This window comes from Lepidothrix coronata, unplaced genomic scaffold, assembly GCF_001604755.1.
Source record: "Lepidothrix coronata isolate B3197 unplaced genomic scaffold, Lepidothrix_coronata-1.0 Scaffold70, whole genome shotgun sequence".
Classification (NCBI taxonomy): Eukaryota; Metazoa; Chordata; class Aves; order Passeriformes; family Pipridae; genus Lepidothrix; species Lepidothrix coronata.
The window spans coordinates 106,294-132,714 of NW_016690250.1; the positions used below are offsets into that span (position 1 = coordinate 106,294).

At 37.2% G+C, this 26,421-nt stretch overlaps 1 protein-coding gene across 3 annotated transcripts; it reads left to right on the plus strand.

Annotated features, from left to right (window-relative positions):
- The first annotated feature begins 434 nt into the window (after window positions 1–434).
- On the plus strand, window positions 435–25,045 carry FHL5 (four and a half LIM domains 5). Of its 3 annotated transcripts, none has more exons than XM_017818714.1 (6): window positions 435–3,401; window positions 14,400–14,581; window positions 16,826–17,000; window positions 19,377–19,546; window positions 21,202–21,388; window positions 22,616–25,045. In XM_017818714.1, exons 2-6 carry the CDS (start codon window positions 14,423–14,425, stop codon window positions 22,765–22,767), a joined length of 843 nt encoding a protein of 280 aa, XP_017674203.1. In that variant the 5' UTR covers window positions 435–3,401; window positions 14,400–14,422; the 3' UTR covers window positions 22,768–25,045. The 3 variants fall into 3 exon arrangements, with proteins under 3 accessions (XP_017674203.1, XP_017674202.1, XP_017674204.1); XM_017818713.1 differs by having other exon boundaries at window positions 436–3,676; XM_017818715.1 differs by lacking the exons at window positions 435–3,401; window positions 14,400–14,581; window positions 16,826–17,000 and adding an exon at window positions 18,408–18,516.
- The last annotated feature ends 1,376 nt before the right edge of the window (window positions 25,046–26,421 follow it).

Below are 26,421 nucleotides of genomic sequence, written 5' to 3' on the forward strand. Positions count from 1 at the left end.
TTAGCCAGAATAATTATTAAGTTCCTATAATGAATGTAAACAATTTTATATTTCATTGAACTATTTTTTAAATAATATGCCATATGAAATTCTGTATCCAATTATGAAATTATTTTAATAACATTAAATGATGAAGTATTTAAAGAGCATTCTGTTGACTTCAGCAATGATTGATCATCTTGCAACTTGCAGCTTTCAGACAGCAATTGGTAATATGCACCAATTGATTTAACACCCCATTCTGAGTGTCCCTCTGTTTTTGTTTGATATTTTTATGGTGGAATAATAATGAACTTACTACAGAATTTACTTTATCATAAGTTTGACTTGCTATATTGTAGCCAAGGTTATAAGAATTAAGAAAAAAAAATAGATTCTTTGAAGTAGATACAAGGGAAGCACTAAAATTTAGAGAATTTCTTCTGGCTACTAACAGAATTCAAGGAGACATAGGTTGGAAAACTTTCACAGGTATTTTTGTTGTCTCTTAAATTTGGAAATTCAGTCTTCAGTTTATGATATAAAAGTATTTTGAAAGAGAAAGAAAAGGAATGTTCACAAAGTCCTGAATATTTTGCTAATTCATGGGGTTTTTTTCTCTGTAGGAGAAATGTATGCAGGAGGAAGAGTAATATTGTCTTATTAATCAGAGGTGCAATTCACAAAACAAAACTGCCCTTTGGAATATCTGGGAAATGAAAGGCACTACAAAGTATACAAATTAACACTTCTTTGGTTTCAAGTATTTAGTGTCAGCCTCTCATGCCCTTCACCTATGGTATTTAAACATCTCCATTATATTTTTAGACTCATAAACCGATGTGTATAAGACGCACATGTGTGTTTATACACAATTTCTTACAAACATTCATCTCACAGCCGTGTATGCTGCTACTCTCAGCAGATTGGAATGGGTGCATTAGCCATAGGTAGAGTAACACCTTTCTCAGCAACAGCCTCGCCTTCCGTTCTTTTTAAGTGGCAAAATGGGGCTTTTATAGTTGATTACTTGCAGGTCTGCTGGAAATAAGCAAATTGTTGCTCTGTTAGAACTTTCAGCCTTCTCTCCAACTCCCTTGTTTCACAGCTTCCTAAAAAAAACTTGGCACAAGTTTCTAAATAATGTCACTGAGTTTTGTTGTCTGCACGAACCCATCTTGCAGCTTGTTCAGATAAAACTGCAGTAGTTCTGTTCTCTGTGTAGGGTCATAAGGCTACTCAAGAAGTGGTTGCTCCTTGAACTTTTTTTTTCTATTAAGTAACAGTAGGCCAAGAAAATGGAAATTTCTACAAAACTGGGTAGATATGGGTTTTCTCATTTAATAGGAAGTCTAGTACTCCTGCAGATGACACTAGAGTGACTGTAGGGGGTCATATTGAAAGTCAGTGTAACCCAGGATTGTATCTCCAGCAGAGGCCCAAAGTGGATGCTTGGGGAGGAATATAACAATGAGGCATGTAATGATTTTTCCTTTTGTGTAGCATGGATTTGGAGGCTCAAAAAGCACTCAAACTTTTTGGAAAACAATTGTACTTTATAGGTACTTTGAGACCAGAGTCCATTCTCTACTAGCCCAAATAACAGAACATATTCGGTAAATGCCAAAGATATTTTCTCAGGAAAACAAGTTCATTACTTTTTTATTATTTTCTTTAGGAGTTCTTAAGGAATGCCATCTATTTGCATTTTTCTTTTTAAATAGTTAATATTCTAAATTGGGAAGAGTAACTTCAGTAGTTTAAAGAGAACCATCATTTGTTTGAAGAATTTCCCAAATCCTTAACATGAAGAGCAAGGTGGGTCAAGATGGGTCGTGTCAGGAAACAGACAAAATAAGCTGCTTTCTATTTCAGGAAGTTCCGGAAGAGATGCAAGAGCTGCGGGAAACATCTAACTGATACTCTGAAGAAACAGCAGACTTTTGTTGGCTTCCTCAGTTGTGCTTAATTTGCACCGTTGGCAAAAACTCTGATTCTGTTTTAAATGATTCTCTGGGCCTGTCTTCTATCAATGCAGTTATTATCTCTGTCTACTGTTAGCCAAATTTGAGGGTAGTCTTTGAAGCATGAGGAAAGCGATGTGCTGGAGGAGGTGTCTGAAGTTCTCATCCTTTATGGAAAGAATATATTGTGTTACAAGTGTCATTAGCTCTTTCAAGAGATCTGTCTGGGATAATACTTTTGTCTTGATCTGCTTTATGAACTAGAAAAGGTACTTGGTTAAGAATTGTACTTTCAGTTTTCTCTTTCTGGAAGCAAAGGCAAGAGAAAACTATTCATGATTCTCATTCTGGACTCAAATTCACACCTAACTTGTCCTGTCATCAATCTGCAAAAATCACAGGCTTGAAATAAAAGATGCTTGGTATAAATAAAGCTTATAGCACATATAAAAATAGGAGAAAAGAGTTCAATCTAGTTTAAGTAATGATAACATAAGTGTCTGCAGAGGTTTAACAAGGCAGTCATACACAAGCAGAGATCATCAATTCTTGGCAAAAATATTCAGAGGATCAGTCTTAACTGCAAGACACTACCTAGACACAGATAACATCCAGAACATGTCCAGATTTGGCAATTTTACTGAAGTACTTAGATAACGTAATACATATTTCAACATTTAAACATTTCCTTCTTTTGTCTATCTGTGATATAAAGCAGCTCCCACCCACTTGACGTTATAGACTAAGTGATTCAGATCTATTGGCTCTTGGTTGTGGAAAAATCTGCCTGGAGGTCAGTCGTGGTTCATACCACAAGCAGCCATCCTTTTTTTTGCTCTGCTTAACTTCAGCTGGCATTTTTAAATGGGCACATATATTCTTATTTTCAGCTGTGTTTGATTAAAGGTCTGCATGGAGTGTTATGCCAAGTGTAAGGACCTCTGTGTGCTCTGTGCATGTGGGATCCTGTCTGTGAAAGTTAGCTGGCCCCTGCTGTGTCCGAGCACAAAGTAAAGGAGGTGACTGCAATTCAAAGGCCAGAACTGAGAGGGAGCCTAGAGGAGGCCATTGCTGCCAGTCTGGTGGTATCACTGTATGAGCACCTCAGCAAATTGATCCAGCCCAGAAACTGCTTTAGTAGTCTCAGAGAAGTTCTGCTGTGTCCCTGAATGTCTTCTCTCAAACTAAAGGAGGCTTCTACTTGCCTACCCATTTCCTGTACACAACAATCAGACTTTAGTAATTGGAACTTTTCTGATTTACAAACCCACATGAGACTTTTTGGATTCATTATGCATGAAGCAAAGTGTATTTGGGGATGAATAATGTTCCTTCTTTTTTTCTTTTCACTGAATAGTTTGGGGGCTGGGGGTTTTGATTCCGTAGATATTTTAACAGAAATGCATTTTTCCTTTTGACAACTCTCAGAAATATGCTCCGTTAAGAACCTCCTACATGGTATGTATTTGCAATTTGTAAACACAGTATGTCAAAGAATGATTTGATTCAGTGGCAAAGCAGCCAGATATTTGCATGTCATGAGGTCTAAGGGAAACAAACTGACCCTCAGCCTTCCCCCATCCAGCCAAATTCTGATGGGACCCTCAAATAGCTCTGGCAAAGTGTTCTGTTTCTTTTGGACTTGATGAATGCTTGTTTCTGTGAAGGCGTGTAATTATTTCTTCCTTTATTTTGCTACACAAGTTACCAAGAGAAGCAGCTTAAAACAAAACGTGAGTATTGAGACTCTTTTCTGTTATTACTTTATCTGATAATCTTTAAACGTGGTAGTATACAAGGTACCTAATTTAATATTTTGAGCAAGTAAGCAGGAACTTTTTTCTCACACACAAAACTGCTAATTAAATTAGATGCAGAATCCTACACATATAACAATATTTGTGTGTGTGTGTGTACCAAAAGAAATACCATGCCTTTCCGTTGGATGCAATTCTTTACGTTGTATTAATTGGCTCACTCACTAATTTACAGAAAGATTATTTGAGGTTTCCTTTGTAATGGGATGAGGATGAATTTTGTTTACTCCAAAGAACAAGTCAACAAAAAAATGCGTATGCTGTCTCCTGTGACATTTAAAACCCCATTTTTATCTCCTTTCAAGCTTTCATAGCTATTTGCTTTTGCAAGAAGAATTTCTAGATAATATCTATCAAGTTAAGTCACTTCTTTCTAGCGCAACTAATATTAACACTGAATGTGGATTGTTCTTGTTTTTTGTGGTTTTTGCCTTTGGAAGTAAAACCAGTTTCCAAACTGATTTTTTTACAAGTCAAAATATTGCTGGAAACAAGAAGTATCATCTCCCAGTCCTCTCCCCATCAGATACTTTAGCTTTCAGCTATCATATTTTTATGATCAAAATTATGTTTGGAATTTGAAGGGAAAGAGTAATACTGAAAGGATATATCACTGTTTACTGCAATGGTGCTAGAAATATGTGTCTCTATTAGAGAATTAAAAAATTATGGGTAACAGTGGCAATAGTCCTTAAATTACAGTCTATGTACATTAACTGTACTGCTATATGATTTCATAATGGCAGTCTTTTTGATAACGAGATTTAAAATTAAACTTGGAGAAAACTATCAAATGTAATTTTCACTTCAATAATAAAAATGCTTCAAAATATATTTCTTTAACCATCCCTGTTTTCAAAAACAGGATGATTGTATATCTGGAGCTGGGCACAAAATCTCTTACATTTAGAAAGCAAGTTTCAGATGCCTTTGTTTTATTTATGTTCATATTTTTCTTCTTATTCATGTAACAACTTGGCATTTCTTGAGCAACTGAACAGACTGTAGTGGATTTAATATATTAACATTATAACAGGTTGCTGATGGTCTTCCCATGTAATTTCATTACACTATTAGGAAAGTCACTTTGATTCAAAGGTGTTTAATTGGTAGAAACGTTCGATGACTTACTAACCAACTTGTAGGATTAGAGGATAATGAAATCAAGAGCTGCTTGAAAAAGCTTCTGATCAGCTGAGACCTATGGTGTATCGAGGTTATTTGCAGGCAATCATAACTTACAAAACATGTATTTTTGGTTGACTTGCTAAGACGTGTTCTGTGGGCTCTATACCAACAATCCCAGCTTTCTTGCTTTATTTTCCATACCTGAGTTTTATTTCTCAAAAGAATAGTTTAAAACTTTTAGTATTACCTCACCATGGACAGATAGAAAGAAATGTAAAAGTCTTAACCAACATGCTTCCAAATGTCAAGCCCAAAATAAGAGGGTGAAATTCTGAACCTGTCTGAACGAACAGCCCTCCTGTCAACTCGAGATCTAGATACTGTAAAGACTTTTAGATCACCTGGGGAAGAAAACCAAGCTGAGTTTTACTGCACACTTCCCTGCCAGTTTAGGGTAAAATGATATCTTATTGCCTAATTCTAAGGCACTCATAAAATTAATTATTTCCAGTTAAACTGTTCTATTAAAATTTCTAAAGCCCTAATTTTGAAAGTTGGTGTGGCAAAATGCTGCTGATGCTCCACTTGGGCTCCTGCAGCTGAGTTCATTCTTCTGGGAACAAGGCACACACACAGCTCTTATGAGAACCTTTTTTTTCATACTTGTTTTTTCCTGTAAAATTTCAGTGGGATGAAATAAGGAGAGTTTTGTGGAAATATGTAAACATTACTCAAAAAAACCCGAGTTAATAAAACCCCATGGCATAAAATTCTGTAGCAGAGATACAGTGAAGGACAAGACTATTGCAAAGGCTAACTAAGTTGCCTCAGTTGCCTTCATAATGATGACTAAACTTAATTTCTGCTAGAAATCACTCTGGAGAGAAATCCTTTAAGTACAAAACATGCCTTGCTCATTAGCCTCAGGAAGGTTTAGGTTAGTTTTCGTAAATATCTGCATTCTCTGATGCTGTGCAGCATACGTCAGCTATTGTCCCTTGTTTCCCCTTCTTTGACTAAGATTTTTCTTTGATTCTACTTCATCCATACTAGTATGTTAGTTTTCTTCTCAGCCATGGTTGATTTTGAGTTTGAATTTGTTCTAGATCCATATATAAGGACATATATATGTGTAAGTTCTTGCACATCTCAAGATACTGTGGATAATGGATCTGAACGCACTGCCCTAACTTGCTGGCCTCACACCTAGAGGCTTTATTGCTCAGAAAAATATTCATCTTCCTGTAAAATGTCTTTGTACATAGGTAGCAGAATGGATAACAAGACTGAGCAAGTGCCAGAGAGTAGTGTAGTTGTTGACAGAACATTTTGTGTAAGAATATTAATCACAACCTCAGAGTCATTAAGGACACTTGCAAAGTTCACAACTGGAACATTTTATTGTCTCAGCTAATTTTGAAAGTTCTTTCTACCTCTGGCACCAGAAGCTGACCACCTTTGTACAGTGCTTTTAACCACCCCGGACCAGTGCCATGGATACAGCCTGATGAGCAGACCCATCTGGTGGCAGAGGTGAACTGACTGGCTTCTTTTGTTCCCACTCTACAGGTTTGCTCTCTGACCTTGAGGAAGTCAGTTTATTAACCTTTTCTGTAGACAAGTGTGTTTTAAGATTGCTTTATTGTTGTTAGAAAAACATTCTGAAACCTTTGAAAGGAAACCTGTAAAATACTTCAGAGGATTAGGTTATAATTCTATTTATCAGAAGCCCAGAACAGTATTAGGCTGTAAATGTACTTATCAGGAGCTCAGTCTTTCTCAAGTGAGCTCTTCAAGTTTCAAATTCAGCCATATCATGATTCATTTTTGTATTAAAACATGCAAAACTGTGGCTTAACTATAATTCTGTGGGTCTGGTTTGCATTAAAAAAAAAGTATAGAGAAAAAACTATTTCATGCTGATCTTCTGATTGTCAATCTTTGTTTAGTTTGGTGCTTGAAAACAGAGGAACACTGAGAAACATTTCAAATTAAAAGTTCAAAACTGTTTGGGTTAGTTGGATTTTTTAAAATACAGTAGCAGAATTCTTAATTTGTTTAATCACTTGCTTAGACTTTTTACTGAACACATTTACCAGTTTTTACAGAAATTAGCAAAAACGTCTTGGATTGTATTTGTTCCTTAATACAATTTCTGCTGCTGTATTCCACTCTCCTCTTCCTCAGACCAACATTTTTCCCCACAGCAGGTCAGAGTTATGGTCTCTGAGCATCATCCTGTACTGAAACCAGTCAATTCCATTCGACGTGGTTGCTACATTCTTCACATCATCACTTGAATAGACTTTACTGGTTTCAATGGTCTTGTTGTTCCACAATATCCTTAAGTTAAATAACTTGTTCTTAAAATGTTCCTCAGTGTTAGAAAGGAATTTCTTCATTCTTATCAAATTCCCTCCAGCATTCCAAGATTTTAGTGATGATTTTTATTTGTCTGAATCAAATGTTGACTGTCTTGGGTGTTCAGACAAACTTTAGTCTTAATTTTCCTTCAATCAGAAATGGGTAATCCTACATTGGAACCAACTTTTAGTTTGTGTGTATTTATAATCGTAGAAATAAATCCACTCTGAAAATCATAGTGCCAAGAGCAAAACCGTGTACAACAGTGGCATCACAAACTATGATTTCTGTTGCTGTAGTAAGCAGCCCAGGGCTTGTCTACAGAACCATATCATCTGTTTTCAGTGCAAAGCTTGATAAGAAGGTAGCAGCCAAGCCTGATGGAGCACTGTAAGCAGCAAAATTGGTCATTCATTTGGCCTACAAATCAAAATACAACAATAATTGAAGTAGGGATCTTACATGCCAATACTATTAATAGTAGCCTTTGCATTTCCTAAGCTGTAATACCACCTCACTTACCACAATCTTTTAACAGGACTGAGATCAGAAAACTACCTTTGGTTCATTTTGATAAGTTGTCATATTTTTATTAAAAGAATGCTGTGGTTAGGTTTATTTCTTTTCTCAAAAAACCAGGTCAGGTTGGTATAGCACAGTTGTGAGAGAAAAGGAAAAGCCTGTGCCACTGCAGCAGATGCTTTATTATCACTTGGGGGATTTATGTTTGGGCTGGGAGGAAGCAGGTATATTTTTTTTAAATAGGGTAATGAAAATTCTTTCCAATTTTAGCTTGTTGCTAACATTGCTGCTGATGATGATCTTTTTCTTTTTGCTCATTTTATTTCTTCAAGCAGTTCTAACTAGGTCACAGGGTTTTAAATAACCCAGCTAGAAAAAGTTGTACTGCATAGTCAGTTGTATTTATTATTGTCAGCTGTATTTGTCACATCTTAACTAGTTCAGCTCCAAATACTTAATGTTTCTTTTTCTCTTGTAGTACCTGTACATTGATAGAAGGGAAATGCATTAATATTTCCACATAAGTACAATATGTTATTCTCTACATTCCCACCATTTTAATTAAGAAAGAATAACCCAGCACAAATGTCCTTTTGTTACCAAATTTCTTCTCTCAAAATGAAATCAACATGTCTGTTCCTAGAATTAAACACAATTAGCTTCAAAATTGCTTCTTCAAATAAAATTTTTAAATTTATATAAAAAATGAAATTTAAAATTTTACTAGAAATTTTTCTGTTGAGAATTTAAAATCCATTTTAGATCAATATTGTTAAATCAAGTTTCACTTTTCTGAGTCCTACATTTCTGAAACAAACTGTCATTTTCCATGAAGTGTGTGTGTGTGTGTGGGGGGGTGTTTCACAAATATATTCTATTTAAATTCAGCAAAAATTTAAGAATAGTAGAGTATTTTAGATTAAGCTTAGTGCAAAACTCTGTTTTTCTCCAAAAATACCCAGGTGCAATAACTTTTTATTTATATTAGTTTTGTAAGCTTGCAAATGTTTCAAGTTTCAGAGCATGAATTTAATCCTCTAAAAGGGATTAGGAAACTTTCCTCATGAGCAGGTTGTTGCCTAGCCATCTCTTGTAGAGTTTCTTGCCATCCTTAGGATGGCTTTAACTGCTGAACTGAAAAAAAATTTATATATATATATGTACGGTGATAGATATTTTCCTTCATACAGTTTTTGTCATCACAAAATAATTTTTAGATCTAGTTTCCCTGCTGAGTCCTGGTGAGGACTATGTTTAGTGTAGATGTCCATATCCCAAGCTCTCTTTTACTCCTCCATATAGGGCAGAAGAGCAGAGTACTGCCTACATTTCTTTCTGACAGAGCCAAGATTACTGAAGGCATCCAGACCTTTGCATCTCTTCTGTAAACTGGTCTGTAACAATTAATACCAGCTTAAAATTTAAAATGATTAGTGAGGAAAAGGAGTTTTGACATGCATGACCCTGCAACAATAAAAATAATAAAATCTTTCCTGTGGTGAACCAGATACCACAAACAAGCTGGTAACTCCTTTCCATCTAAAAGGACACAGCTTTTGGGGACTCATCTCTAAGTATACCTTTTAAAACCTGTTCTCCAAGGATATGGGCAGCGCATATGCATTCAGCATGCATTCAGCTTCAAGTATGTAATTGTTTCAGCTGACAGCAATAGCATTTCTCATGTGTTTAGACTATGTGCACATCTAGCTTTGATAGGGACTCACAATAAGGCATCCACAAAATCTGTTTTGTTGTTATGGGAATGAGCTGACTCCTGCTCAAACACCCATTAGGGAATACTGAGGGGTTTTTTTCATCCCCTCTCTTTTGTCATTCAGCAGTGATACACATTTCTGTGGTCCATCACAGAATCATCTTGCAGCTCCCCTTGCAAGGTGAGACTCCTCTCACCCCACTTCTCTGGCCTGGCAAGGTCCCTCTGGAAGAGAGCATACCCATATGGTATATCAGCCACTCCTCTCAGTTTGGTGTCATCTGCCAGTTTGCTGTGGCCTGACTCTGTGGCATGACTCTGTCCCATCTCCAAGTCATTAATGAAGATGTTGAACAGTATTGGTCCCAGTGTCAGCCCCTGGGTACATCACTAACAACATTATTCTAAATTGTCTCTTATAATATTGTACCCGGGATTCACTAATGACTTCTCATCCACATCTTGGGCTTATGGTTGCTTTGCTTTTGGAACTCAGGCAGTTGAAGCTAATCAATGTTAAACTGTCTAAATATCTTCTAAGTATCTAACTCATCAGTTAGTTTGGATAGACTTTATCACATGGCCCTTTTGTACCAGATGCAATCCTTAAGCCTGTTTTATGGTTTAATATGGGAAGTATGACTGAGAATACTGACAGGATTTTACATTACAAGGTACACCAATGCACAGCTGAAGTATTTCATCACTTCATTTTATTCCATAAATCTGACAGCAGTCAGAAAGGAATGAGTTCCATAATGAGCACAGGAGAAAACTGGCTTTACCACACTATGTGAAAACCTGCAAAAAATGTGGGTAAGAATTATATCAGAAAAAAGTAAAAGAAATTATTTAGATGACTACACCAACATTTGAGTTTGCATGGTGTAAACAAAGCAGAAGGCAATACCAATTAAGGAGAAAATTATGGAATTCCTGAGATGCTTGATCCCCTAGCTAAGCCACAACACTTGTCCTTTTTGCTTGTAGTCATGGGGTGTGTAAACAGAGTACAATTCAGTACAAATTACCAGATCAACCTCTAAATTACCTGCTTTCCCTAGACAGCCAACCAAAATGGTCTCACTTGTGAACCTTGAAGCAATATAGTCAGATTGTTACAGCAGCATCCTGGTTGGCATCCATCTTGGCTGCTTCAAGGAGAATGTCATCAGTGAGAGCGCTGCACTCACTCAGAAGCTTCTAGAACCTATGCTGTGCCACAGAGATAAAACAGCTTGTTCAAAGTTAGCATCTGTGTCTCTGCTTTCCTGTAGATAATTGCCTTGATTTGTAATATATGCCCCTAGTTCCTACTGCTTCTCTAGCCAATTTTAGAAACATATAAATTATAGCATCCTTAATGTCTGCAAATGTATGTGACGAATTGTTCAGCAGTTCTCACAAAAAAAAAGGTGCAAAAATGAAGTTAGCAAGTTCATGCAAATAATCAAAGTCATGTTAGAAGGTAAAATCCTGTACTTACCTGAAAATGAACAAGTACCTTGGGTGGCTCGCAGGAGTGTCCTCCTCATAATAGATCAAATTGGGTTTTTTATATCCTTCAGTCTTGTTCCAAGGATTTATTTTGCCATCATTTTTCTTTCTTTCTACCTCTCTAATAAGGAGGCTTATTCCAATTATTATATGTTCTTAAATAAAAAGATGGTGAAGTTCAATGGCAGGTATATTTAGTTTGGGAAATAATCCATTAGAATTGTCATGAAGTGAAAGATGTAATATTTTACCTGTATGTATATATCTGCAAGCAGATGTATTTATTAAGTCCCATCTAAGTAGTATTAATGTTTCTGGGCTTTTTATACTTATATAACATAAGGGGGATCAACATGTATTTCTAGAAAACATCAAGATAAATTATTGAGATATATTAATATTGTGGCTGTGCTTTTTAGCTCCAGTGATAAAATAAGCATTCTTTTCTTGATGACTCTGTATTTATCAGGATTCATAACTTCACAGCCATTTTCTTATGGCTTTCTTCACTGGAAGTCTTCTAGTGCTCTGCATTTTATAGGAAATAATTTGACTCTACAGAAAGTCCCTGTTCTATTTGTTGTAGCTAGAGTCTATATTAATCTGCTATAACAGCAGGCTGACTAGCCAGCTCTGTTGTTTTATTTTCATCTGTTTTATTATTCGTACCATGAGACTGCTGCATTCTCTGAATTTGACCCCAGGGACCCCAGTTACAATATCCTCATGTCCTTGACAACATCCCTCTGCGCCTCCTTGGAATATTCTAACACTACAAATGATATCATGTATCCATGCCTACTAGGTACATAAAAATCAACAGTATTTAGCTTTGTTCCAATTTAAATAACAAAATCATCTTTTCCCAAGGAATGAAGACACGGCAATCTTTCCTTGTGCCTAGGACACAAGTTAGCAGCTGGAATGCTGGAGTCAGCGTTTCATTCCATGAGAGTGAATAGCATCAGATCTCCAGAGATTTCTTAACTGACCTTCAAAACACAGAGTCTAGCTTCCAGCAAACTTAAAGTAAACATATTTCTCTAGAGATTAGGATCAAAGCACAAGAAAAACATTCTACTCAACTACGTGGTGCTCGTATCATTACTTGTTTATTGGAGCAAGGCTAAGTGGTGCTGGGAGAGATGAGATTCGCTTTTTTTATTGCATTAACTAATGGTAAAAGCACTTCTCAAAGGCTACTTAGACCTTTGCTAAAAGATTTGCAAAAATCTTCATTCTTTTTCACACCGTCACTGCTTCATTCCCAAACATGATCTTATATCATCATGATCAAACTTTGAAGACTTTTTCTGAAGCGAAGCCTTGGGCAACTCAAACATTTTACTAGAGGACATTTTACCCAAGGACATCCTCAGGCTTTGCCTCTGGTCTTGGGGGTACTTTTTTAAAATTCTCAAGCAACCACTGTCATCTGTATAACAGAAGTAATAGCACCTTGCTCCCATATCCATATAGGGTTTTAGGAGGGTAATTATATTACAAATTCAGAAGTTCCTGAGGTATTACAGATTCAAACACTAGTATACTATTATTCCAAGGATATCACATAAAACACATCTGAAATATTTTTAAACAAGCATGTTTCCCACTCATCTGAGTTACAGATTATTTCCTTACTATACCCTATCTTGGTTGGCAAAAATATTAAGGGCAATAAAAAATACAGTAAGTCAATTAAATGTTAAAAATTTTCAATTTACAGGAGCAACAAGTTTTCCATAGCTTGTACCAAACAATCAAGTCATTACTTTTGGTCTGAAACAAGTATAATAGCCTCCCTCCCTACCCCTTTCCACCATTTTACCACTACATCTCCCAGAATAGGTCAGTCAATGCCTGACCTTATGCATTGGTGCTGGTGGAGACCTGCAGTAGTTGTTCTTTTCTCACAGTTTGAACAACCATTTCAATTTAGATTTTATGAAACAGAAACCCATAAAATGCCTTTTTAAAATTCAACTGTGGGTATAAGCCAGGCAGTGAGTGTGTAAAAAGTAGGAGGGCATAACTCTTAAGTGGACTAGGGGTAAGCTCTGTCATAGCTAAGCACTCCCTCAAATCTTGTCCTCCACATGCTTCTCTTCCTTACTCTTAGGCTTTGCATCTGGTTAAAATAAACAAATTAGCACTGTTATTCAAAGTGCAAAAATTTCAGCTGCCCGAAGTCACTGATATGTAAATACTTCAGGAGATCTTCCCCAATTGTTTTCAACTCCTCTAAAATTCGTGGTTGCTGGTGCTGCCGGCAACCAGCTACATCCAGTGATTTTAACAAAGAGTGCAATCCAACGAGTCCAGCAGATGTTTTTGGGTTTGCTTCACTGTGAACTTTCTGGTTTCTTCTTCCTTCATTTCCAGGAATCAAGACCCAATTTTAGCAAAGTGCTGATGATCCAATCAGCAACAAGAAGACTGAAATAAGTCTTCATCTCCACAATCCTTAAAACATTCAGCATTGCAGATCTATAAGCAGCTGAGGTTTGGATACTTATCCAAGCCTCTTTAGCCTGAAAAACTGAAGGATGGGAAATTTGTACAACTGGCTCTCAATAGATTTGTGGTATTTCCTGCACTTGTTTGGCACAGAAATATAAACTAACTCACATTATTTTGGTACTGCCAACATGGAACCCAGCAATAAAGAAATATGTAAGAAAAAAACAATCTTTTCCAATAACAACAAGGGAAATTTTCTCTGAGTTATGATTTTGTTTGACTTATGATTTAGTTTATTTCTCTTTATATTTTACTCTTTTGCTGTCCACGGGTATTTGTGTGACCTTACATTGCCACCAAATATTAGCAGCACAGTTGGGATAATGCGAAAAACAGTCATATATCCTGGAGTCCCTTGTCTTCCTTCTGTTCAGTTAGGTAGATGTGGGGATATTTTGAAAAGGAAGGAATGAACAGAAGACAGGAATATCAAGAGAAAGTCAGGAAAACACCATAAAGTACTTGCCCCTTCTCTTTGGCCTTTTTATAACTCTGCAGTTGGTTTCATTTTTGGATCATTGCTTCTATGTCCATTACCTGATTTCTGGATAAACCATGTCTTAAAATCCAATTTATAATGCTCATAATACCAGTAGCTGTACACAGAGAATGTGAAGATGGCTTCATTTACAGGTGTCTGACCTGAAATAGTGTTAGCACGACTAGAATAAGCTGAAGCAGTCCTCTTGTTCCCCATCATGTTGGTAATACAATACAATACATTGTTAAAGGCTACCATTTTATTATAGAATGACCCAGCATTAAGAAATCTAGGGTACTGCAAATGACCAAAAAATGCCTGTCTAACTTTCACAGGTAATGCAGCATTACTTATTATTTGACCAAGCAAATGGCCATCCACTGAATTACATGATTTGTCCATCTTTCCAGATCACGTGGAGAGCCCCAACAGAATGACCAGCAGTCACACAGACTGCCATTACTGCCTGCAGTCTCTTCGTGGAAGGAAATATGCATTGAGAGATGAAAACGCTTATTGTGTTGCATGTTATGACAGCCTGTATGCCAACCCCTGTGAAGAGTGCAAGCAACCTATTGAGTGCAATTCCAAGGTAAACATCTAGCTTTCGATTCTTCTTCTTTGTTAAATTACACACAAATCCAATTTCTTTAATGGCAGATTCTATATCCAATACTTTGCATATCCCTGTGTTGCTGAGGAGACCTAAGCACGGTGGCTGTACATCCACACACAGCAGACAGGAGCAGTGCTATTTTCCCAGAATAGGAAAGCTCTGGGACCAAAGATTAGGAAATCTGATATATATATATATATATAAGTATATCTCAAGCATACAGCAAGGCTGTGTGTGTGGACCACAACTAGACTTCACCTCCAGTCACACACTGGCTGCAGAAGCTGCACAGTACTGGAGAGATGATACGGTGCTGATGTAATTCAATGTATCAGGTTGAATGAAACTTTGGAATTTCTGAGAAATGTCCACTGAAAAAATATTTTGTATATTGAATAAATTACTTTTACTGTAGATTTTGACATGCAGGTGCCAAGCTGAAAAGACAACATGTTTATAATTTACATATCATTCCATGTGGTTTTGGAAATGAAGTATTTTTTAATTTTTGCTTAATTCCATGCTTACTTTGCTCATCTCACAGATGGCATGTTAGTGGCAATGTTTCTGACCTTGGCTTTCCTTTCAACTTTCCTTTTCCTTACAATATTAATTAATAATACAAATTCCTCTCTGGTCTTTGACAGGGGTTTCCAGTACCCCATGTTTCAATTTAAAGCACATATACTTGACTTTAAATTTTAAGTTCAGATGAAACCTAGCAAAAAGCCTTTGCCTTCCCAGTTTTAGTGTGCAGTGTTCACCTTCTCTCCATGCTCCTTTTGCCTCCATTCTTTTGAAATAAACGGTGAAAGTTACTAAAATAAGTCTCTTGGTAGGTTTCCCCAGCCAAAGCACTTCAAAGCACATTGTCTGAGTACAGGAATCATGCAAGGAAAATGCTGGCTTGGATTAAGACACTCCTCAAACTCTCATCAGCATTTTTCCAACAGCAAAACTGAACACGTAGCACCAGTCAGGTTCACCTGGGAAACATATGCTTTCAACTCAATAATTTCACTTTTAAAATTGAAAGTTAATGACAGGATTACTATTATCAAAGATCATACACAAAAAGTTGTGTATTTGGACTGAGTGGAAGGGAAAAAATGTGAGAAAAAAGCAGGGGAGACAAGAAAGGAGTGCAACAGGTTAGAGTAATCTAGAAAAATGGCCCCCAGAAATCTACAGCTAATGTCCCACCTCTGCCAAGGTGTTAGAGCTTGGCTTTCTTCCCCTCCTTCCTACCCAGTCTTTGCCTCAGGCTGGTCTGGGCTGACAGCCTTCTTCCAGCAAGGTTCAGAGTCTAACTAAAACAAATTAAAATATTAAGTGCTCAGCACCTCCTGAAATGAAGCATGGTATTTCTTTCATTTTTAGCACTTTAAAAGGTGGGGACTTGACAAAGGAGAACAATGAGATTGGATTTGTGCCCTTTTGTGCTTCTTACTTATAAAGTAGATCTGGAAGAGGCTGGTTTATGTTTGGGAGAGGAGGGCTGAGGTTTGGTTTTGCCTTGTTTTTTTAACCTTGGAAAAATTATATATGCTGTTTGGTCTTTTTTTGAATTCTTAGTCAAGGTCTCATACATACACTGTTAGCTCTTTCATTTCCTAAGCCTGCTGAGCCTTAAATAAACATTTTTCTACTCAGTTTTCAGGAGGATTTATATCAGGTGTAAACAAAAGCAGTGATTTTTTTAAATCTTCCTAATAATCACTTTGTTCTCAATGAGATTTTAATTATTTTTTTTAATGCAATAATGTGATCTTTCTTTTAGTGTTATGCAGTGTCAGCTGGAAGAAAAAAAGAAGTAACATTGAAAATACATGAGGTTCATTTCAAATTCTATAGAGAATGGACTTCTTGTCAGGTGGTCTGTGCATATTAAAAATGTTTATAACTTGTTTCCCCTTGAAAGCCAACTGTAAAATATAAAATGATTCTTCCCATAAAAATGTCTCTCTGATGTTACATAAGGAAGGAAGGACCATTGTATCTGCTAGAGCAGCTCTTAATGGCCTCTGCAAGAGATCTACAAAACAGCGTGACATTGAGTACTTAAATCATTCCTGAGCACACCCCTGGCTGGATTCACCTATCATCTTGTCAAGTCACCACTGCAGTGCTCTCCATTTTGTATTTTAATTCTGTGAGGAGCTGAAGGATAAAAACACTGTGAAGAAATGTTTTCACTAACATGAACTTACTTTCTCCAAGGATCTGGCCTACAAAGGCCGCCACTGGCATGAGAGGTGCTTCAAGTGTGCCAAGTGCAGTCGCTCGCTGGTGGAGAAACCGTTTGCTGCCAAGGACGAGGTCTTGCTGTGTACGGAATGCTACTCTGATGAGTATTCATCTAAGTGTTTCCACTGCCAGAAGACTATTATGCCTGGTAAGACAACAGGGACCCTCCTGTGAAAAATAGAGCTGCATTTTTAATTTTGAGCACTTTCTTGGAAAAGCAAGCTACAAGGTCCTTGATTTTCAGTACAGCTTTGAGATGACTACTCCTCCTTTCTGTGTAGTACGCTCATGGTAGTGAGGAGAGGGCAGGCAGATACCTCTGATCTGGCACTGACAGATCTGATGAATCCTTATAAAAAATATCAAGAGTTCAAGACTGGGTAAAACAAGTTCATGTTATGTCCTTGATTCTGTTGTAGTTCTTAGGAAGCATATCCCTCTGTGAGAGTGGGTAGATAAACTGAGCTATTGTGAGCAGGAGTGACTGATGAGACAGGACATCTGCATGTTTGTCTATCACATTAACCAGACCTTGAGCTTATGTTCTTTATACCATTCCTTTCATTCAGAAATATTTTTGTTTAAACTGCCAAAACATGACAATCTGCCTTCAAATCATTATCAGCATTTTTGCTAAAAAGAATACATTTGTGTTTACAGTAAGTTTACTTCCTGCCATCAGCAAACTTGAAAATTCTACGCTTTCCACTAAACTGCCTCTCAGTTTGTGATCATGTTTGTTCAGGACATCCTCTAGGCCTTTCATTGCTACCACACCAGTAAAGCTCATACAGCAGAGAGATTGCCCAAAAGACGCCTCTTCAGAGGCACCTAGGAGAAGCCATAGCACTGAATGTGGAAAAATGAAGCTGCTTGCTTAGGCAAGCAAGTACTCAACTTTCAGAACAGATAACTACCCTCAATGGTCAAAACATTTTACAGATCCTGCATATAACTCTAAATACCAGCTGCAAATTATCTGCTATGGACTCATGACTACTAGCTTGGGAATTTTTGGTGAAGGATATCAGTAAATTTGGCAGTGACACAGGAATTTTCTCTTTCAGTAGATCTAATACCAAACAATAAGGTCCAGGCTGTGCAGAATTGTTGTCTTAGTATAAATACTAGGTTATTGATGTCATGTTCAACCTGTAACACTGATTTGTAATTTTACAGTTTATTTCCTCTTCATGACAGGTAAAAGCTGTATTAGAGGAAATAAATGTTGTAGCAATATAGTTGTGTTCAGTTTAAAGACTATATACTGTATAAATGGTATATAGTTTACAAAAATGTTGTCAAATAGGCACACCTTGCTAGATGTGATGAGAATAGTACCAGAATTTACTCAGGTTTGCATAATTGTCTTCTGGTGTATATTCATGTCTCAGGTATTGCCCCAGAGTCTGGGAGTATAAATCCTTGCAGCAAGTGCCTGAAGGTAACAGTGCAAACAGAGAACTGAAGGGGCATGGGAACACCAGCCCGTCTCTGTATCATTAACTTCCTTCAGCTCACTAGCTCTGAGTTGAAAAGATGTAGTAGGCAAAGACAGTAAAGTTAGCCTTCTGATCACTGGAATCGCTGGGATGAAGCTATAAACCTTTTCTGTTTGAATACAACCAGTAGTTTCTCCACTAGCCCCACAGTCCAGGAAACAGGTAATGTGGGATTAATCTGTTATACTGGCAATTCTCTTCTTCATGTGGAAAAGATGGTAAATTACCTTGCACCTGTCTTAGCAGTCTGATGCTACCTATGGGGAAGGAAGTTATGATGGAGATTCACTGGATAATTCGTTCTCAGTTGTCTGTGCGTATCTTAGACTTACGCTTCTACCTCAAGGTGTACAGGACACCTGTACACAGAGATAAAATCTCTGAAACTCCTCTGACAGGTATTTAGCTGAACTACTTTCTGTCCTTGAGCTGTATCAAAAGCATCTAGTTAAACATGATAAAAAAACTGTTGATCTAGGATGAAATTATGAGCTATAAGAAGAGGCCGTGTAATGCACTGCATCACAGAAAAAATATTTACTTTTAAACACTTGCCAGTTTAAGCTGATTAAGATAAATAATGCATTTATAATTGAAGGAGCCTTAGTTAAGGAAGACAAAAGACAAGACAATAATAGATGAAGTAAGCATCCAAGAAATTAATTTCTAATTTATAAAAGTGCTGTGAATCTGAACATTATCACTGAGTTGGCTGGCTTGAGAGAAAATCTGAGTAACTGAAGCATAATCACAAAGAAAAAACCCCAAAAGATTCATATAAGGACAGACTCGAAATCACAGCTTAGGCATTGTAGCACATCTTTTGCCAGGTGATTGTATGGATCTGAATATGTCCTTGAAATTTCAAGTACATTCTTAGAAGCTCTATTAAATTTAAGATAAGTGCTTTCTTGGGTAACCTGCTACTAAGATCGAAGGTTGAAAACAAGAGTATTCTCAACATTTAAAACTTATACTACAAGGCTGTATCGGGGGAAATTGTTCACTTTGGGTTTTTTCAGGTTCCCGTAAAATGGAATTTAAGGGGAGTTCCTGGCATGAATCCTGTTTTGTTTGCCGGTATTGTCAGCAACCATTGGGAACAAAACCATTAATCACCAAAGACAATGAGAATTACTGCGTGCCCTGCTTTGAGAAGCAATTTGCTCACCATTGTTACTCTTGCAAAAAGGTAATTAAACATGTAATGTAAAAACTGTCCTAATGAGACATGGTGGAAAGGGCTGGGTCATATAAAACATCTGGTGAACTAAGAATAAGAGCAGAGTCTTCCTTTTGACATTGGGCACTGAAAGCCAACTGCAACAGTGTCAGCTGCCCGCTCTGGTTAATATTAATCTAAGACTGATTATCTTTGAAATACACTTATTGACCAAAACAAATGCTTTAGGCTTCTTTTGTTACTGATTGTGATTTTTAGCAAAGGTTAAACAGAAAGTTATGTAAAAGCCTTCTTTCCTTTTGCCTTGGCAAACTTGCCTCTCTTTCCGTCATTTTTATGCATATATTCACATGTACAAGTCACCTAAGCTGAGCAAGGCATCCACAGTCTTGTCTTTTTTTTCCTTGAAATGTATCAGGCAATTATCAGCTCAAGTAACATTCAACTGTTATAACAGTAGTCAGGAGTCCCACTGCTTCAATACATGACACCTGTGGCTACCAGAAAGCTTGATTTCAAATGAGTTTTTCTTTTTTCCCCCAAGTACAAATAAATCAGTTCTTCCCTCCCTTGATTTGTCACGTTTTAAAATTGTCTCTACTTGATGAAAAAAACTCAAAGTATCATATTATTCATCATACTATTCTAACGTGATACTGTTTTCTGGGGAACTGTTTTAAGCTGGTTTTTATGGCAGAATTTAACTTATTCTTTAGTACCTCTATCACTCTGGAAGCAAAACAAATTTTTTTTTTCACTTCATCAAATAACTTATAAGTTATGCAGTTATTTAATGTTTACCTGTAAACTTGTTTTTTTTTCTTCCGTAGTTAAACTTTTGAAAGTACTTTTATATATTTTCATGTCTCTACATCTAGCCTTTAATTTGTATTAAATGATCACATGGCAATTATAGTAATTATGCTTGATGTTTATTAGAGGCATTGAGGTTAGCAGCACCAATGTGAAATAATCAAGATTTGCTTCTTAAAAATTCTAGGAATGCAAAGTGTCCCTCTGTATAATAGCTGAAACTTCTTAAACTTGCATCAGTTCCCATAAATGAGAATTGAGTCCAAAGTGATTTAATTGCCAAACTGAAACCTTGTATTTTGTGCCAGTGATTTTTAGATTTTAATGGAAAAGCAAACGTGACTTTGGAATAGCCCAAAACTGGAATGTTAAAGGGGTCAGGAACTATTTAAGTCTTTTTATTGTTTGACATGATGCAGTATTATTCTTTATTTCCCTGAAACTCTATTCCCCAGGGAAATTTGATGATAGCGCTATTTCTACTTAAGTTTCTCCAACTTTTTCTCCTCCTGTTCCAACTGTATTCATTCATTCATTCATTCATTTGCTGTCATGCATGTGATTTGACAGTAGAAACACTACCTTACAACTCATCTTTATAGAATAGATTATTACAAATTTGGAGGCTATATTGTGATAGAAAATTGAAAAACAAACCACTAGCTCATTGAGCTCAACTGCAGTTAGTCAAATTGAAAATACAGATGAAAAACAGTTGATGTGACCACAGTCTCACCTCTTGTGCATATGGGAAGAGAGAAAACAAGTGGAATTACTTATGAAGGATGGGACAATCCTTCCTGATTCACACCTTTGTTTCATTGCTCTATCCTTCTTTGTCAATACATTAGGTAATAACTTCTGGAGGCGTGACCTGCCATGACCAGCCTTGGCATAAAGAATGTTTTGTTTGTGCTGGGTGTAAAACCCAGCTGTATGGACAAAGGTTTATTTCCAAAGATGAGTACCCATACTGTGTGGACTGTTTCAGCAAATTGTATGCTAAGAAGTGTGCTGCTTGCAAGAAACCTGTTACAGGTGAGTCTCATCTTTTAAAGGGGACTAGACAGTGATGAATCATCAGTCTCTTCCAAAAGCTTTACTTTAGAAAACACCATTAAAAAATAGTCTCATCACAATGAAAGACTGAAGGAGTTCACTACTAGAGAGACACACTCTATATCACATGTAATATATCTTGCTAGGACATGCTGATTACACATGTTCCCTAACTGCCGAGGAGTCGTTTTATGTGCCGAAAGGAGTTCCTCCATCATTTGATTTGATTCTGCACTAAAATTCCTCCTTAAAAATATAAGAAAAGGCTTTTTTTTTGCTCTTCCCAGGACAGTACGCACAAGTCCCTCATGTCTGTAATTTCTTCAGTTTTGTTTTTAAATGCAAATGTGATCAAGCTGAACACAGATTAATTGCCTGCTGGTAAGGCACACCTGTCAAATTAGAAAGCTTGCCAAATGCAACAAAGCTCTATCACATGCATCCTTTTGTACTTAGATGATTTATAATTAGACATATATGTCACTAGTCTATGACTGCTGAAGTTTTCTGAGAGGATTTACTGGTGTTCTGCATTGTAATTCTATTATGTGTGGACTAAACTGTTGAAAAAAATACTGCCTGATTCTTACAGGTACATGCTACATATGTCAGTGGACAAAGAAAATGATGATTACCCAATCAAATGTGCATGGTTTTACAAAAAAAATCCAAACAAACACAAAACAACAACAACTAACAAATCAAAAACTTTCAAATTCCCACAAACCTTGAGATTTTATTTCAGATACTTGTGTTAGGAATTCCATGATCTGGTAATTTCCAAAAGACTCCATCTTGAAGAAACTTAGGTGGAAATTATAAATTTCATTAAATGTTGTATAGAAACTATATGTATAAGCATATTGCAAATAATTTTCATGAGAGTTTGTTGGGAAGATCAGCAAATCTGAGCGAACATTCTGATAAAACCATTGTGTTCAGAGCTCATAATGGAAGCATTATGAGCAAGCAAGCAAGCAAGTGACTTGTGGCTTTACTTACAATACTTCTCACTGTATTTAATTTTAAAGTTATGGGTTTTTTTTCAATTCAGTCAACAAAGAATATTTCAGACTATGAATTTTTGTTCATTTGTTTGTTCATTGTATGCATGACAACCTGATCACACATCAGAAAGCAATCTGTTACATTTCTGAACCATGTTCAGAAATACTGGATTCACATCTTTTTCATAATCTATTTCAGCTCTCGGAAGTGCCAAATATATCTCATTTGAAGAGCGTCAGTGGCACGGGGAATGCTTTAACTGTGCAAAATGCTCTGTCTCACTGGTGAGCAGGGAATTCCTCACTCGGCAGGATGACATCCTTTGCCATGAATGTGCCTCTGCTTCGTAGTTCTGTGGAAAGCTGTACAGCTGCATTATTCTCACTCTGTAACAACACAGTTCATTACTCTGCTGTAAGAAGACCACATAAAAGTTGTAACAGTTATTTAGTCATTCAAGTAACTTTCCCTCAGCAGTTTAATTCTATCATATCTATAACTGCTTATAAAAAAATTTAAACAGCCCTATACTGGTTAAGAAAATTATGCAGAAAAGATTCACATATATTTTAAATCTAACTACATTATGTTTTCCTTGTAACACACTGCACTCTGCTGTTAGAAGCTTAAAAATTTACCTTTCATCTCCCATGAAACCAATGATTGTGAAAAGTCTGTATGGTATATGAATATTGATGAGGTATTAACATTGTTTTACGGATGCAGACTTGGGCATGGAGAGCTAGGCACGTACATTTTTCTATTGGATCATAAAATCGATGAGAACAACTCATAAATATTATATTCGTCCACACTTTAGGCCAAAAAGATGCTGACAAAGCAGGCAGAAACTGTGAGGAGGAGATACTTCCACACAGAGGGCCACTGAGTCAGAGATGCTCCTTCCAGGGCTAGATAAAGGGGAAAAAAGGTCACTTTCCTCCTCTTACTGGGATTGCGATTGCTCCTCAAAAACATAGTCTTCAGGCATTCAAAACACTACAACACAGGTCCTTTCCCAAAACTGGGTAACTGTGCTTAATTTTTCAGACATAGTTGCTCTAGAACATAAATAAGTTATTCAATATAAGTTTTTCAATATTTTGAAAAAAGAGGTGAGAATTGCCCAAGATTGAATAGTGCTAATGTACATTTTCCCATAGCTAATATACCGTAGGACTCTTTCTCTATTGTCTTCGCTAGACCTTCAAATACATGCATAAAGTGTATATTTTAATTAGCAGACACAAGAGCACACTCACATTTGTCCCTTTAACCTTGTCCCTTCAAAGCTTCTTTGACAGCGATCAAAGCCCTGTTAATGGCTTTACCATTTCAATTCTGCTAGGTCTTTGATTCAGAGTCCATCTTTTTTCTTGTAAATGCCTGCTTGTGGACAACAAGCTATAAGCTCTCCAGAACCAGTACTCAATTCATGTTACCATGTGCCACATGCAGTTGCCAATAGTGTGTCAAGAATTAGTAATGTTGTCATTGCAAGCTAGGCAGTTCTTGCTTGCAGTACAAGGTCCTGGTTTCTAGGTAGCTGGCTTCGAGAAGGTTCTATCTGCTTGCTAAGCTTCAGCACTCAATTGTCTATTATTAAAGGTCATCCAGAGCTGCGTTACAAACATATATCTTCTTCCTTTTTCCATACTGTATGTTACAGTGGCCTGGTTCATGTACTGGGCCATTGTGAATGGAGCAGTGATGTTAAGAATAGTAGGTTCTGCACTGTTCAGCACTGAGTCTTCATCTAGCATGTATTTAAGTCACTCTTCTTTAGACTCTGACCTTAAGTGCATAGAATTTTTTGGCTGACTTGAGTGGCCTTTATTCATAGTGAAGACAGCCATTACTTTAGATAGGAGACTGAAAAAAAAAGACAAAAAAAAAGAATATGTGTGCATAGCTAAGCCCAGGTTGAACTGCAGTGGCATAAGATCAGTACAGATAACGACTGACCAACAAGTACATAGCAATCTGTTTTCCAGTCAATAAAATATTATCTTTTGCTCTATGTGGTGTTCATTTTTGGTTTTCAGTTTCCTCTTCCATGGTTTTTATTGCATTCTAGATTTTGATGAGTTTATGCCTTTTCATTTTATCCCAGCTGCTTTCTTTTCTATTTACTAATCTCACATGGCTAATACAAGTTCTTGGTAAGGCTTAGACTCCCATAAATAGAAATATGTTTTATTGCATTATGTATATAGACAGATATATACATATACATATACACACACTTATTGGTTCATGGTTATGTATGATGTTCTAAAAATTTGCACTGAGTTATCAGAGATTAGCCTATTAGTAAATGTTAATAGTCCTCAATTTTTTAATTAAAATGATGAATCACCATATTCAGGCTTGTCTGTGGGGTGTACCTTTTGTTTGTTTGTGTGAAATAACATTCAGTACATTGCAAGAATGTGGTTTGGGCCCTTTATTCAGTCTTGTCCGAACAGTATTCCAGCTTAATTACAAACTGACGCAAGAATTACCAGGCAGACTCCTAAGACATGACGCAGTCACAGGTCAGACACGCTGATCATGATAAACCCAGTCTTCCAGCCCTAACATTTATGAAAATGAAATTCTTCTCTGACTCATCAACTAATTATATTTTTAGAAATACCAACTGAATTACTTATTTCTTCTGCAGTAAATACACTACAGTCAAATCTGAAATGGAGCATTTTCACTTCAGAATAATAGTAAGAAATAAATGTTATTGCTATAAATAGTTTGAATAAAAGTTATATTAGATAGCAAATTGCTATTTCTTAGTCTCTGTCACCAGCTACCAATGCCTAAATATAAATACAGTGATACTCTTGTGGTGGGCTGACCCTGGCTGGATATCAGGTGCCCGCCAAAGTCGCTCTGTCACTCCCCTCCTCAGCTGGACAGGGGAGAAGAAATATTACAAAAGGCTCATGGGTCTAGATAAGGAGAAAGAGACATCATTCAGCATTTACTGTGACAGAGAAAACAGTCTTGACTTGGGGAAAAATAATTTATTACCAATCAAATCAGAGTGAATAATGAGAAGTAAAACAAAATTTTAAAATCACCTTCCCCCCAGCCCAGGCTTAACTTTACTCCTGAATTCTCTACCTGCTTGCCCCACAGTGGTGCAGGGGGATGGGAAATAGGGACTGCAGTCAGTTCATCACAGGTTGTCTCTGCTGCTCCTTCCTTCTCAGGGAAAGGACTTCTCATACTCTTCCCCTGCTCCAGTGTGGGGTCTCTTCCATGAGGTGCTGTCCTTCAGGAACAGATTGCTCCAGTGTGGTCCTGTATGGGGTCACAAGTCCTGTCAGCAAACCTGCTCCAGCATGGGCTCTTCTCTCTATTGGGCCATGGGTCCTGCCAGGAGCCTTCTTCAGCACAGGTTTCGCACAGGGTCACAGTCTCCTTTGGGCACTCACCTGCTCTGGCATGAGGTTCTCTAGGGGCAGCAGGCAGATAGCTCCACCATGGACCTCTATGTGTTGCAGGGGAATCTCTACTCTGGCATCTAGAGAATCTTCTCCTGCTCCGTTTTCACTGACCTTTGTGTCTGCAGGGCTGTTTCTCTCACATGTTCTCACTCTTCTCTTTGGCTGCTGTTTCCACAGCAGTTCCCCACCCTCCCCAACCCCTCGTTTTTAAATCCATTATCCCAGAGGCACTACCACTGTCACTAAGGGGCTCAGCTGTGGCCAATGATGGGTCCATCCTGGAGCCGTCTGGCATTGGCTGTGTTGGAGACAAGGGAAGCTTCTGGCAATCTCTCACAGAAGGCCCTCCTGTAGCTCCTCACTACCAAAACCTGGTCATGCAAACCCAATACAGCTCTGCACAATTTGGGTCAACTACTCTTATGCAGATGAAGCCAACTGAAATAGGTGCAGAGAAGGGCTACAAGAAGGAACGGTGTGTCCCTGTGGAGGACTGCAGATTGTGGAAGGCATTACATGGCTACTATAAGCAAAGAGGATACATTTGATTCAAGAACA

What these genes read in the sequence shown, in the direction of transcription:
- FHL5 (XM_017818714.1), top strand. Translation starts at nt 14,423, where the DNA reads ATGACCAGCAGTCACACAGACTGCCATTACTGCCTGCAGTCTCTTCGT. An exon ending in CTATTGAGTGCAATTCCAAG is followed by an intron (nt 14,582 to 16,825) that starts GTAAACATCTAG and finishes ACTTTCTCCAAG; the next exon opens with GATCTGGCCTACAAAGGCCG. An exon ending in ATTGTTACTCTTGCAAAAAG is followed by an intron (nt 19,547 to 21,201) that starts GTAATTAAACAT and finishes TCAATACATTAG; the next exon opens with GTAATAACTTCTGGAGGCGT.